Source organism: Thunnus maccoyii, chromosome 10, assembly GCF_910596095.1.
Source record: "Thunnus maccoyii chromosome 10, fThuMac1.1, whole genome shotgun sequence".
Taxonomy (NCBI): Eukaryota; Metazoa; Chordata; class Actinopteri; order Scombriformes; family Scombridae; genus Thunnus; species Thunnus maccoyii.
Window position 1 is genome coordinate 10,675,063 of NC_056542.1, and position 15,983 is coordinate 10,691,045.

The 15,983-nt window shown below is 38.8% G+C and overlaps 1 protein-coding gene across 3 annotated transcripts in view; it reads left to right on the forward strand.

Annotated features, from left to right (window-relative positions):
* myom3 (myomesin 3) overlaps positions 1–15,983 on the forward strand; it is a 60,557-nt gene that overhangs the window by 38,301 nt on the left and 6,273 nt on the right. For all 3 annotated transcript variants that reach the window (XR_006098407.1, XR_006098406.1, XM_042423585.1), the window contains 10 exons: positions 907–1,094; positions 6,028–6,154; positions 7,815–7,996; positions 8,298–8,412; positions 8,935–9,091; positions 10,222–10,328; positions 10,743–10,787; positions 11,167–11,303; positions 14,186–14,330; positions 15,872–15,931. Coding sequence is in view for 1 of the 3 variants with exons in the window: in XM_042423585.1 (XP_042279519.1) it covers positions 907–1,094; positions 6,028–6,154; positions 7,815–7,996; positions 8,298–8,412; positions 8,935–9,091; positions 10,222–10,328; positions 10,743–10,787; positions 11,167–11,303; positions 14,186–14,330; positions 15,872–15,931 (1,263 nt within the window). In the remaining 2 variants the exon portion in view is untranslated. The remainder of the gene's footprint in view (positions 1–906; positions 1,095–6,027; positions 6,155–7,814; positions 7,997–8,297; positions 8,413–8,934; positions 9,092–10,221; positions 10,329–10,742; positions 10,788–11,166; positions 11,304–14,185; positions 14,331–15,871; positions 15,932–15,983) is intronic.

Here is a 15,983-nt window from a genome sequence, read left to right on the forward strand (position 1 = left end):
ATTTAGACCAAAACAACAATTTTCTTGGTATGCATGATAAAGCTATTCTACTTTTTGCACCTAGTGCCTTGCAACCAACATGTGAACTATCAGTTTCAACTGGATCGTAAAGTAAATTCACAACAACTTCCCAAACAGACTAATTCTTGTTCAGCCTTATGAGCCCTTTGGAGGAATGCCTTCTCCAAAGTGAAAAAGCATAACAAAAATACCTTTCACTAAGACCTTATGGAACCTTATGTCCTCCACATGTTAGTGGAAAATGTTTTACTCAAGCTGGACAAAGATACAAAGTAAGTGTGGGCCAGAAAAGATTTAAATGTTGTACCACAGCACTGTCCAATGCTACAGGTACCATATTCAACTGGGACTGTGCTCCTTCCACATGTCTCCATATGTTTTGTCATGTAGCCTTTACTATCAACTACTGACTGGCATCACATATTTTAACTCAGCAAAATATAATAGATTCTTCCTCTTGTTGTGCTTGCTTTAAAGCCGTGAGGTGATGTACCTGTCGAAGAGCTTCTTACTTCCTGTGTTGCAGTCTCAGATAATATACTCTCTGCAGCCTGCAGGAACATACAGTGATGACTCATTTTGCTTGCCACTCACTGCCAGAATATACTCAAATCTATTCTGCCAGTCAGCCATTACCTGGGGATAAATGGCTGAAGTCCAATTCCAATTTCTCAGATAGAATAGAAGTTGAATATTTATTTCATTCTCATTTGAGAATGCTTAATACAGGCCTAAAGTTATGAATTTGCAACTCTGCTCGAGGTAGAAGTTGTGGTTGGCTAGGGAGTTATTGGCATTTCTCGGTCTATTTAGCAAGGTTGCCTGCTGAGATTCTCTCTTCTATCTCCCGTGATTCATTTTTTTAATTCTTTTTGTCTGGTCCAGATGTTCCATCTGCTCCCTCTGCCATTGCCCTGCTGTTGTGCACTGGATCAGAAATGGTGTTGGGCTGGAGGGCGCCCGCCTATAATGGGGGAGACCCTGTGCGTGGATACTACCTGGACCAGAGGGAGAAGGGCATGAAAACGTGGAAAGAAGTCAACATCAAGCCTGTCAAAGAGAGGCAGGTTAAGGTAAGTAAAGCTGTAGCATGACACACTTATGGTATAGTGTAGCGCTATATTCCTTTGACAACATATGCATGACATCATAAGATGTTTTACATGTGAACTTGCAATGATTTTATTCCTTCTCAGTGACACAGTATAAGATCAGATACTGTATTTTCAACTTTTGATGAGAACAAGGAAAAAATAAACATTAAAAATTCTTGCAGGAAGCTCAACAAACAGATTTACAGCCACCACCAACAATAAGGGCTTACTTTTATTATAATTATACCAATACAGTATAAGGTATCTCTCCAGTTAGCAGTTGCCTCAAAATAATGTCAATATTGGCTAAAGCTCCCTCTTCCACATTGGCTGTGTCACTAGGCAACAAGCAGTGTCCATGGAGACCCAGAGGAAAGTTAAATCTTTAACCTGTCTCGGGGAGATTACAGGTGCTCATTAATTAGACATTGTGCAAATGTGTTATGTGTGAGTGGTTGTTTTTAGCTCCTGGGAAAAACAAAGACAAAGCCAATTAGAAAGAAAATGGCTGTGCCACTGTATATCAAGATTAGCCTTACACATTGTGAGGATCAGGGTCTAGAGGATTGGAGAACCCTCGCTTGAAGGAACCTTCTTGTGAGAACATGTAGCTCCACCTATTGGGCTAAATGAGCAGCTACAACAGCCTCACATCCTCCAAATGTGCCATGGCTTCTTCCAACATGATCTGATTTATGCTGTTATTTGAATCAGGTTGTTTGCTTCCCGGATGCAAATTAGAGTCATTAGAATACTGATTGTGCTGCGATTTTGTGCTCAGGGCTCCGCTCGTTCCCTGGGTTAGAGTTGTGCAGGCAATGTAAACGACATTGCCCTCAAAGCCTCCACAATTGTAGCTGCCTGGAAAAAGAGTCACTAATCCTGCCTCATTAGAACAAGAACAGGTGTGAACACCCCATAGTTTTTTTCTCCTTGGATTGAGATTACACCATAAACCGTCTAGAAGTACACAGATCCTTTACTCAAGTAAAAATACCAATGCAACACTATATTTAAGATCAAGTAAAAGTACAGAAGTATCATCAACAAAATGTAATTAAAGTATCAAATGTAACAAAATGTGCCCCTTTGAGTGATTTTATATATTACACTTGTAGATTGTTAATACTAATTCATCACTGCATACGAAGCATTTTACTGTTGTAGCGTATTTGAACTACTTTATATACAGTTTATATACAGGCAGTGGTGGAAAGTAACTAAGTACATTTACTCGAGTACTGCACTCAAACACAATTTTGAGGTACTTTTTTATGCTACTTTATACTCCACTACATTTCATTTGACAGCTTTAATTACTTTTCAGATTAAGATTTTACATAATGGATAATATAACAGGCTTTTAAAATACAGCACATTGTTAAATATGAAACCTGTGGTTTCCACCCTTTTTGACTTTTGATGTCTTACTAAAGAAAGTGTATTTTCAGGGTCACATTCCAGACACATATGAGTTAACAGCTCCACCAAATAGTGATTTTTTTGAGTCTGTCCTCCCAAGAAAAACGACACAACAGGTTGTAATGTCATTTGCCAAAAACAACCTATAGTTATGTTTGAGTGACAGATGCCACCTAGCGGCCTGTAGTAATTATGACCCGGAAAAGTGACGCAGTTCAGATGATAAAGTGACAAATTTTCCATGTTTGGAGGTGGCGGGTTGGGTGGCTGGTTAGATCCTAACAAAAAGTGGACTTAGTGCACTTTGCTGCAGGAGACTTCCAACCGCAGGTCGGGACAGTTTTTTAAAAACTGTAACTACAATTGTCATGGTGTTTACTGTTGCCTTGACAATGAAGGTTGACTAATTTTAACCCACGCCACGTTTCAAGTGATCATTTTAATCCAAGCCATGATCTTTCCCTTATCCTAACCAAGTGGTTTTTGTGCCTGAACTTAACCAGACCTTAATCACAGTGCTGTCACATCATAAAACATCATTATTTTTTAACAGTGATGTGTAACACTTTTGGAAAGTACAGGCAAATGATGCTGTCCTGCTGATTACAGCTGATTAGAAAACACTCCAATGGGTCGTTCTGGAGTGCATGGTCAAACGACCTATGTGGTCCTTTAATTTGGATGAGTTCTTGTAAGCATTTCACAACAAGCTGATGACGTATTTCAGCATGAAGCCCTCATCTACACAGCCTCTGTGATTTTTCTTTTTAAAAAACACGTCACACAATCAGCAATCAACAGAACCTGTGTCCTCACAGCGGGATGCAAGATCAACAGAGTGCTCAGGTCAGATCATATAGGTCCACAAAACCAAGAAAAAATTAACAAAACACAAATACAAGTCCAAAATAAATCTAAAAATCTAATTAAAAAACTTTCAATGTAAGAGATGTGGGTGTTTCTGCATTATATCATAAGGATCAGGTACATCACATTCTGTATTAATAGTGTTTCCTGTTTTTCTAGATACATTATACATTAGACACAAGCAGGATTTCTCACTTTAAAATTGAGGATTATTGCTGCACCAATGTGTCAATACACTGTATTTTCACAACTCATGATGATTCACTTATTTTCTACAAAATGCTACTAGATGTTTATGGCAGCTCATCTCACTAAATCCTATTGGGCTTCTGGCAAGTGGTTTTGTCACATAAAAGAAACATTTTCACAAAACAAAACAAAACAAACAAACAAAAAAACACATTGAAGAAATCAAATTGGAAGTGTCTGTCTACTTCAATTAAAACATCTCCAAAATCTCCCAAGAGTGACTGAATCCATACTGAAGCTGTCAGAATCTCTGCTACCTCCTTTAGCTGTGACGCTTGTAGGCTTTGACATCGCTCCCCAACAGGGAAGCCTCCTCTTCTTGGCAGTCGGCAGAAGGCTGGTGGGTAGAAACTGATTTGACGGCGTGTTGAGCTCATCCATTTCTGTAGTGAAGTGGTCGGGACTTTCCCTTTGGACATCTCCTTGATGATGCTGTAGGTGTACAAAGCAGGCTTCTCCGTGCGCTGAGGGCCACAGTGACACGGCTTTTTGAAAGTGGCGCTGAACTTCTGGGACGTTGTCGACGTAGATGACCAGGTTGATGGTGCTGTTCAAGTAGATGCAGAGGCGGCAGGAGAGCAGGAACCAGGTGAACCTGGTAGGCCTTGTCCAGCAAGTAGTTGACCACCACTAAGGTCTTGTAGGGCATCCACAGTAAGGTGAAGAGGATAACCACCTGATAAAATTCAATCAATGTGTTAAAAATGCTATCACAGAAAATGTGCACAGGCAGTCTTTGTGGCCACACCACAAAGTCTCAGACAGGTGTACATGGGATCATCACAACCTACAAAATAAAGCTATTTTTCATTCAGTAAAAGCATCTGTGCAGTTGAAAACTGCGATAAGGGGTTATGTCAGGTTATTTACAAGACCAGTGGGTGTGGGAATCATTTGTTTTTTTAATTAAATGACATCATGTCTGTTAACACAGCTGCATCTCCATCTGAACACTTGACTTTAGTCAACTTGAGTATGTTTAATGAGATTAACACAGTGCTTCCACATTTGTGCTCAAATATTGATGGTGTGACTGGAATTTTTCATGGAGCTGAATTACCAGAGTACCAAGTTCTGAAGAGGAAAATTGGTGTATTTCTCCTACATTACATTTCAGCAAGATGATCTGCTTCAAAGCAATAAAAAGTAGCACTAACATAATCATGTCCTCCCAAGAAAACAACACAAAAGGTCGAAATGTCAGTCGCCAAAAATGACCTACAGTTATGTTTGAGTGACAGACGCCATCTAGAGGCTGGGAGAAGTGACACAGTTCAGATGACGTCTGTATAAGGTGACAATTTTCCATATTCGAAGGTGGCGGGTTGGGTGGCTGGTTAGATCCTAACCTAACCAAACCTAATCCAATAATGTTGGAAAACACAGTTTTAATCTTTAACAATACATCATACTGTATTATATGTTTTTATTTAAAATTTTAACCTGCAAAGAAACCAGTATCTACAACTGTCACATAAATGTAGTGAAGTAAAAAGTATATTATTTGTATAAAGTACCAGAAAATAGAAATACTAGTTCAATACTTGGGTAAATGTACTTTCTACCAATGCTTTATATACAGTTAATGGAGTATTATGAGTAAAGTTGTCCTGATGATGCACGAGTCATGGGTTCAGTCCTCCAAACTCCAAGTAAAGGTTGATTCACCCCTGGGGGATGAAAAATATGTGTTAAATAATCAAATGCAGCCTTTTCGCTATCTAGTGGATGTAAACTGTACTTCCTTCCACTTATTTTGGCGGACAACTTTTCATTTCTTGGGTGGATTGTATATCAATCTGATAAGATGGATGTCGTTCTACCTAAATGGGGTTAGAAGAAGATCTATAGAAAATGAAGGAGACAGTATGTTGAGGAGGTGGGGGGTGGGAGGGGGATTGGCTTTTAGATAGCGATTGCTATTACTGTGAAATAAGCTCCCTCTGGATGTGTCAATTAGTTGTCGGGAGAGAGCCCTGGAGCAGTGGCAGAAATTCACAACTGTTCATGGAGGCGATAAGGGCCTTAAAGTCTAAGTGGCAGTGAATAGGAAGATCAATGAGTGGGTCAATAAGGCTGAATCCCCTTTCTTCGCAAAGCCAAAGTGTCTTGGGGGCTCAGCAAAAAATGCTGTGGCAGCAGCAGCAGGAGCAGAGCAACAGTAATACCTTGTAAAATGATTGCTTGAGTCAGGAGAGGTGTTACTGTACAACCAGGGAACTTTAGTCCCTGTATAATGTGACAAGTGATCCGCATTTTCCTTAAAGACAGCCAGAATTCATCTCTACCTGTTTGTCTTCAACTTGACAGGTGGACGCCACCATTATTTTGCTAAGGTTAACCATCTTTATTTATGTCTGGTCTATTTCTACAGGTTTCCAACCTCACTAGTGGGCATTTCTACCGATTCAGAGTGTTTGCTGCCAATGTGGTTGGCATCGGGAATCCCTCTGACGCCAGTGAAGCTTTCCTGTGTGAGAAGTGGACAATGCCAGAACCAGGTGAGGTGAATGTGACCAGAGGAAGATTTTATGATCTAAATATTCAAAATTTCAGACATTTATTAAGACTTAATACTATTAAAAATACTCTGCTTGGAACAATAATGTGTGTCTGATATGGTTTTTCCACAAAAAAAGTATAATTACCCTGTTAAAATTCTTAAAACGGCATCTACTCCTTCTCCCTCATTAAAAATCCAGCATATGTGAATATGCAAATATTGTGCATATTCACAGTTTAACAGTTTAAAAGTTTAACTGCTGGACACAAGATGTCTCAGACTTCACAGAAAAGTCATTTCTAAGTGTTTGTGCACTGGGAGCTTCAAGTTTCCACATCACACTTGTGTAAGTTGTATACATGACAGGGATTGGCGTCCAAGTTGTGATGTCACCAATCATGCTCATAGTCCCACCCTTTAAAATAAGATTTTATAACAAGCACAGAGAAACTTTCCTTCCCTAGCAGATGAATGTGAAAACAGCCTTCCAAAGCCTTTCCAAACAAGCAATCAGGAATGAAACCACTGTCATTACCCTCCTGAACTGTATTTTCGGCTAAGGGCTATGAGTTCACGTAACAAAAAAGTTTATTGACCCTGACTTTGAAAGTTAGGTCAGATGGAAACAAAGACCATCCATCAACTGGAGGACCTGTTAGCATTTAGTACAGTTTAATAGAAAGGACACTATTAAAAGTGCATGCGGTCATCTCGCAATAAAGTAGACAGGTCAATATGGAGCACCAGAAGAAAAACGGGCTATTTGCATATTCTGCCATTAAAGTGCAAAATGTAGGCAGAGGTCAGCAGTCGAGCACTTAATACAGTAGCAATAATAGCCTAGAGTTAGAGTTTGTTAGTTGAATTCATTGATATGTATGACTTGTCCTGATATATAATATTGCCATGGCTGCTGGCTGGTGTCTGTGCTGCTGAAGTGTCCTTGAGCAATAAACTGAATCCACTAGCAGTAAAAAAAATGCCAGAAGGTGAAACAAATTTTCCCCCTCAGAAATCGGAAAAGTGTCACAAACAATATATTATTATTACAAACTCACATAATCTGCGTGTACACACACACACACACACACACACACACACAAAGTCATTCCAGTATGTGGCAGCTCAGCAGACAGCCCAGCAGTTCTGGCCGTGCTCATATCAGCTTCTTGTGACATTAATATTGAAAATGGAGAGAGGCTCTTTCACACATGCCACTTTTAAAGCGAAGCTCATTAATCTTTGCAAATGGGCTTTCCTCGATGCCGTTAATAATTTAAAAGTGACCGAAAATCATTAAGCAAATTAACTACCACATGCCGGCCTTAAGTCAGTTGGGGTACATTAAGAAAAGTCACTGTTCTCCTTTTGACTTTACTGTTATTTCTGGCGTCTTTTTTTTTTTTTTTACGATGGAATAAGTCTTGTGTGGTTGGTTTTTATATGGTCACTGAGGGGAAAATATCCAGACCAATATTTTTCCCTTGTTTTTCAGTTTTCGTGTCTTTTATTTCGCTGTGAAATTTTATTAGAGTAGGAGAGAGTTTTTTTGGCTGCTGGGTTTATACACACACATACACACTGCCCGGAAACATTAACCCTGATAGAAACAGCATGTTCACGGCTTGTTTGTCTGACCCTTGCTTCTTCTCTTTCAGGTTGTCCTTATGACCTGGAGCTCAGGGAGGTGAGAAACAATTCCCTGGTGCTGTTATGGGCGGCTCCGTTGTATGAAGGACGGGGCCCTGTCACTGGCTATATGCTGGAAATCAGCCAGGGTGACCAAACAGACAGTTGGACTGTGTTGAATGAAAAGCCAATCTCTGACACATATTACAAGGTGAGTGAAGCTGTAAAAATGTTCACAAGCTTTCTTCACTTTATTTTAAACCTGTTGAAGAGAAAGATAACAAATGAAGTGCACATAAACATTTGACTTTAAAAAAAAAAAAGATTCATATTTGGTTATTACCTGAGGTAACAAGACAGGTATGAGTGCATTTAATAACTTTAAGTGCCAATAAATTATTACTCTAAAAACCCACCCAAGTGCCCTAGTATTTAATTCCTTTGTGTTTCTGTGGCTCGATAAATTATGGCGATGGATGGTAAATATTTGATACGTTTCTTATGACGTGCAGGTTTCAGGTCTTCAGGCAGGTCAAACCTACCGTCTGCGTGTGTCGGCTGTCAATGAGGCCGGAGTGGGACGCGCCTCCCTGCCTTCTGAGCCAGTCACAGCTCAGACCCTTCCAGGTCAGCCATCACGGCTCTAGATATATAAATATTGTAAATATAATAACAGCTCCAAGACTTGTTAGAGGTGGCTGGAGCTGAGACAGTGTGCAGTATTCATTTGCAGAGGCAAGCGTTCGATCGGGGACCTTCTTTAAGCATCCTAGATACACAAATAAAACATGACAAGTGCTTTTAATACCCTTTTCCATGTCCACCTGAATACTAAGAACTATGCTTCAGTGCAGCAGTGAATAATAAGATATTGCAAAGACATTTGCATCATACAGAACAAGCAGAGTTTGAACTTAAATTCAACCAACCAACCAATGCAATATTAGAAAATATATTTAAAAATATGAGTGAATGTGTGACTTTACAGCATATGCAAGGTGCAACTGTAATTAATTTAAAAATAAAACTAGAGAAAATATTCGACATAAAATAAAATAAGGTATGGTAAATACAATAATAGATGAGTCTCTTGAGATGAACCTCTAACTGTAAACCATGAACTGTGCTAACTGATTTTATTATCTTCAGGCACCAAAAACATTGAGATTGGTGTGGACAATGATGGCTTCATATTTCTGAGCTATGAGTCTGATGAAATGAACGATGAGAGCAAATTCCTCTGGAGGAAAAACTACTCAGAGACCATAGACGCTGGGAGAGCCCGGGAAGAGACCAAGAACAATAGGTAGGACTGTTCATGTTCTGCCCGAACTGTACGTCTTTACTCCTGTGAATATCTGAATTACAAGGACAAGTGTGACAAGTGTGCATGAACAAGAGGTGATATTTAGAAGTTGACTTTTAGAAATAACAACTCTGTGGGTTCACATGACAAAAAAGTTGGGAGGTGGGAGGTAAAATGGATATAAAGACCATCGATCGACAGGAGGACCCAGGGCTCGCTCATGTTGGAGAAAACATTTTGGATATGCTTGGTGTGAGACTTGGTAGAGGCATTTAACTCCTCACTTGGGTCTCTGCCTGTTGATTTCCCAGAGTCTCTGTCCTTTTCACACTTTAAAGGGGACGCATCATGCACATTTCCAGGTCTGTATTTATATCCTGGGCCTCTACTGGTATATATTTGCATGATTTAAAGTTCAAAAAACTCCTTATTTATCTTCTACTTGCTCCTTATGCAGCCTGTCGAAATGGCCTGAAATGGAAATTTCTCAAATACCTCCGTAAATGTTCGACCACCATTGGATCCAAAATATGTAATCTGACATCATCACAAGGAGGAAGTAGAGGTAACGTTGCAAACAATTGTTCAGAGCAGACTGAGGCCTGAGCTTTTGACTTGAAGGGAGTATTTTACAGACAGTAACCTTAAGTTTTGGAGAAACAGTATAAAAATAATAGAAAAGCATGATATGTCACCGTGTAAGTAATCATTAAGCAACGATGCAAGAAACGCTGTTCGGCCCCACACAGTCCCAGTAACTATGAAAAGACTTCAGAATAACTGGGACTGTGTATGGACAAAATATTATGTGACAATTATTTATGGTACATGCCAAAAAAAATAGGATTTAAATACAGAGGCAATGTCCCCATTATGTGTGGTTTGAAGCAATTGAAATTTCCCACACTGTTCCGCTGTTTCATAGCATGTATATATATATATATATATATATATATATATATATATATATAATTCAAAGCTTAGTTGACTGGACCAGAGACAAGAAGAACTGTGAAGTGTGATTGCTGACAGCAAAACAGCACCTATGCAGCACCCTGTCTGCAAGGTGGACAGATGAGGCTGAGATTGCTCTCTAGCTCATCTGTCAGTTTTTCCAATTTGTCCATCAGGTCAGTCCTGACCTTCACCGACCCCTCTGAGGAAGATCTGGGTCTCTACACAGTGGAGATGAGCGACAACCCCAACCTGTCGTCCAGCTATGACTTCACTGCTGAAGGTAAACTGAATGTTGGAGTGTGTAAACCAGTACAATAAAGTAGAATTCAAGGAAACTGCCGTGTCCAATTAATATTTCACCCTGGGCACAATGGAAAAAAGCAGTTCAGCTCGGTTGTCTTTTGTGTTACTGAAGAAGCTGACTGCAGCAGGAAAATACAGTGCCTTTAATTTTAAGGGTTATCAAGCTTTTCTCTCAAGCAAATAATTATGCCCCTCACAACCACTTCCACAAGGTCACTCATCCAACTAAGCATATGTTCTCAATCAGCTTTCCTGCTTAGCAGCTTTTTAAATAGAGCCATGTGAGCCTTTGTTCTGCTCACTGCTACATTGACAATATGTAGGTGGTACAAAATGTGAGTCCCGATCAAAGTTTAATTAACCTTCAGCTGCTGTTTTGATTCTTTTGCAGACCTCGAACAACTCAAAGAGCTCAGCTGGCACATCAGAAATCCACGTATGTACCACAAAGACGATAAACTGTTTCATGAAGAAAGGAGCTGAAATTCAGGAGAAAACATACTTTGAAACAAGTATTTTTCATCTGGTATCAGCGTCATTTTGATTAGGAGAGTTGATAAACATACAGGAGTCTTCTTTCTATTGGTATTAGTGTATAAACTGACTTGAAAACAGGATCCATTCTGACACACTATACTAGAACAGCAGGATTTGTATATGCTGTAAAGACAAAGCAGTACTCTGGTACTGGTAAGTGGTCTATAGTATATCACTGTTCATTTAAATATTCATTAAGTATCCAAAATTGATTAAATGATCGTCTAATCTAATTCAGCATAGTCGGTAATGCTCTGTGTTTAAATCCCCCTTGGCAGTGATCGCGCTGAAGTCGGGCTGGCAGGTGGAGGTTTCTGAGAAAGGCGACGTGCGTCTTTGGCTCCAGACAGAGAGTCTGAGTAATGCTGCTGAGCTCCGTCTCATCTTCAATGACCGAGAAATTTCCAGCACTCCCGTAAGAACCACTGCACAGGTTATCCTGTCTTACTGAAGCTTAGAAAGCTGAGCATGGTACTAACCTGGTCAGAGTTAGAGGATTTGATACCCTACTGTTGCTAAAAATAACCTTTGTACTGTATTTTGGGTAAAAGGATCCACCAGCAGGCATGTTTTCACATTCAGAGTCAAAAGTCTCGATGTCTGATGAGGTTACTCATTGTTACTTTTGTTCTATGAGTATCTGGCAGAGTCCTTTAACTTTGGCACACTGCCAGGTTAGGATATGATGGGCATTTATACAACCAGTACAAGGAGGGATTGGTTGGTTCTATCCTGAAACATCCTAAACAATAACATGCGAATAAGTTCATCACAGAGCGGAAGTGAGCAAACGAAACTGTAAATTCTGTTTGAGGGCAAAGTTTGAGTAAAATACAATACTTAATTGTATTTCAAAAGTCACTACTCATACAATACATTATTTTTGGTCATGATTTTAATGTTAGAGTTCTCCATAAAGTCTCTAAACAGGTTAAAGGGAGTTAGGTGAATTTTTGGCTAGGTTTAGGGCTGTAACTAATTATTATATTCATTATAGATTAATTTGCAAATTATTTTGTTGATTAATTGTTTAATTGTTTTTCTATATAATCAGAAAATACCTGTTCATAATTTCCCAGGTGATGTCTTTAAAACTTTTATTTTGTCTGGCCAACCATCCAAAACCCAAAGATAGTCAGTTTACTATCGTCTATGACACAGAAAGCATTGAATGAGTACATTTGAAAGGCTGACACTAGCAAGTGTTTAGTGTTTTTTGCTTGAAAAAATGATCGATTCATTGACTAATTGTAGCATCTCTAGCTAGGTTAATTGCGATTCACAACTTTACTAGCCTGGCTCCAGACCTCTGAATCAGTGCTAACATCTTATTTTTCAGTGTTCATATACAGTAGGTGTGATGTTGTGCTTATTGACAGCTGCTCCCGCCAACTGGAAAAACAGTCAACCAATCGGAGCTTTGTAAGCGAATGGTGACGTCATCTTCAGTCATGAAAAACTAGTGAAACTTTATATTAAACAGTGAAAAATGTCCACAAACATAGCGTGGATGAGATTGATGCAGCTGTAAAGGTTGTTGTATGTCAACTTACAGAACTTCAACTTACAGAATTTCTCCAAACTTGTTGAAAAATGTACTACATCTACTGATTGGTTAGGGAAACACAAGACAAAATACATCCCCCTCCCAATAAGAAATCAGCTAATATGAACACATTGTCAGCCTGAGTGAATACAATGAAGTGAAATGGCAATCCAGTCTGATTATCAGGTTATAGCTTTCGTCTTTTAAATATATAATCAAACATTTTACAGCAAGTAAGGGACATAACATTCTAGTTCATGTTCATAAAGTAGGTAAGTTGCAGATGTCACGAATCTCTACAAGGTTTATATAACATTTGGGTGTTGGTGCATGCATCTGTGTTTATGACAGGTCACTATGAATTGGAAACAGCAATTAGTGTCTTAATAAACATCCTGGAAGGCAGGAAATTAAAGCTGTCAACAAAGATGAAGAGCAGGTGTGCGAGGCATCAGAAAGGTCTGGAAACTGAGTTAATTTTACAAAGTCTGGGAGACAGAAGGATCAACTGAGCTGAAGGTAGAGAAGGAGCCCACATCTGGTAAATGTGCCACTTTTGGTTAGATGCTAAACAACAACAAAGGTGGAACAAGTTTAGACAACTTTCTTCAAACAAATATTATCAACAGTGAATCAGCTGTATGCCACAACTCCCTGTTGAATCTCTAGTACTGGATGAAATTGCTTTTTGAAATTAAAAAGTGTAGACATATAAGGCACGATATACATATTAATACTAAACATATATTCCTTTTTTAAAGCTTGTTTCCTATGGCATCATTTGCACAAGTCTGTATACTATATTGCACATAATATGTGGTTCATATATCTCAAAAATGAACTCCAAATTCATTTCCTTTCATAAAACAGCTCAGTGAAAGCCATGGCTATTTAAAAAAACAAAACAAAAAGCAATTTTATGAACATATTCCTACCCCATTATTGACAGAATAATGTAATGCTATAGCAAGTACGAATATGGAAAACAGAGACGCAGTGATTCACCTGCTATTCCGAAGAGCAATTTGAACTCAGATGACCTAAAATAAAGAAATATGAACGTCGAAGAAAATAAACTAAACGTGAATAAACCTCCTTAGCACTGATATTTGTTATGGCACCAAACTAAAAATAATCAGCACTGCTGTCAAGGTTATTGCACCATGCATGCGTCCGCAGAGAGAAAAACAAATACAATACAGTGTGTGTTTGCTCGCGTTTCTGCGAGACACTTTAGACTGCTTTATATTCAGCCGCTTCCATTCATCGCTTGTATTTCATTTTCATTTATTCCATTATTTCCCAATATCAGGGTTCCATCTGAACAGTACTGATTACACGTTATTTCTAAATGATCACAGCTGAGGCTTGCAAATTCAAAAGCCATTTAGCTGATTAGGGCCCTTGGGCTTGCCATACATCACAAATCACATCCACCACTGAGGCCCATCAACATGCAAGGCATAGACTTATCTTGATGAACATAAAAGCCATGAAAATGAGCTCAAAGGCTGTTTCCTCTGCATCTCTGTTGATTTGTCTGTGTATTTGTATGTGCGCATGTGTTGCAAAAAGGAATACTTAATCTACACTGTGCATTTGTGTGTTCACGTCACTTTTCATGCACTGATTCACTCCATATTCTCTCCGTATGCCGTCTATAGAGTAGATCGCAAGTGGCGTTTGTCATCTGTCTGCACATGAGCTGATGTTTGCTGCATACGTGGCAACGCTTGTTTGCTTTCCTGCAGCATCGTAAGATCAACTTTGACAAGGCCAAAGGTCTGCTGGAGATACTGTTTGATCGGCTCTCTCAGGAAGATGAGGGCTCGTACACGGCTCAGCTGAAGGACGGCCGCGCCAAGAACCAGTTTACTTTGGTCTTTGTGGATCAAAGTAAGTCATACGCTCAGCCGCCACCATGTTGTCATATACCATAATGAAAGGCAAGCACAAATGTAGAGGTATAAAGGAAAATACAACAAAAAGATGTCAATGTGATGTACTTCCCTTTGAAATAGGGTGTTGAGGTGGGACATATACACTCACAGAGCATTTTATTAGGAACACCTCTGCAAACTAACACAATCCAATACAACAGCTCTGCCAGGGTGTACTTAAATTGAAAAATGTTCCTAATATTTTGCCCCCTTCATGTATATTAATGCGGTGGACAAAATATTAGGAACACTTTTCAACATGATGCACTCCAGTACAACACCACCACCCACTACGAGCTCAATAATAAACATGAATTATCACCTTCCTGACAATGTCAACAAGAATGTATAAGCTTCATAAAAGTAGAATTTATGGAAGAGCTGTTATATTGGATTGCATTACATTAAACAGCTGTTCCTAATAAAGTGCTCCATAAGTGTATAAGGCTCATTATTTTGCTTTTTTTTTTTTATTTAAGAAAATCTGGGAAAGTCTGCTTTTATCACTGTTTGTTTTGAATATTGAATACATGAGTGAAAATCAGTTTTAAAAGTCCAAGATCAAGGTTGCTTTTATCGTCTCTCGAGAGAGAAAATTGTCTTGGATTTAAGGAATAGTTGTATAGGAAATCAGACACAAAAGACACTGTTCACAAAAACCTATGCTGTGTAGCCACACTCACAACATCACACAAAGAAGAGCTCACTTAATTACAAGCATATAAATACACATCTCTCTTGCAAGCACATGATAGTAAGAACATCCTACCTAAAAAAATCAATAATACAAATGTATACAAATGAATGAAAATGATTTAAAAACTACTATTTGCAATAGACACACACTCTGAAACATAAAAAAAACTCTTGAGAGGAGCATTTTCTCCCCATTTTTCTCTTCACTTTCCAATATATATAAATAATTTTTGCAGCTGTGCTCGTTTTAAGAGGAACATGTTACTGTAAACTGTAGTCAGTGTCCTCCGCCTAAATATAATCCCATTTGGGTGTGTAGGGACACCCAAATGTGATATAAAATCAATTTTAAACTGATCTGCTGCTCGGTAAAAATGATAAAAACTGAAAACGATGAGCCTTGGGCATAACACAGGCTCGGATCATTCCTAAGTATAAATCAATGGGATATCAGTCATGGAGAAAGATGATTTTTTTAATAGAAAGGGTGGAATTGTAAGTGTTCAAAAATGTGTGATGCTGTTATCGGAGTTATTTGTGCCACAATAACTCAATAATATAATTAGTCTTTGTTTACAAATGCAGCATTTTGGAAGTCTGTGTTTGTGCAGCACATAAAGAAACTGTGCTTGACTTATGAAATTATCTATTTTTATATCCTATTTTGTTTTCAGTTCCACACAAATAACCCGTGTGATTTCAATGCTGTGAAATGAAAAGGGTTCTGTCTTTCTCTCAGTCTGATATTTCTAATATCCGATATAATATTTTATATTATATTATGTTTATTATCTTTTCCAGAGTTCCGTCAGACGGTGGCCCTAGCTGAAGCAAACCGACGTGACTATCAGAGAAAGTCTGGTGAGAAGTCCTCAAACATCAGAAACACATTGTAAACCGAATGATAGCATCT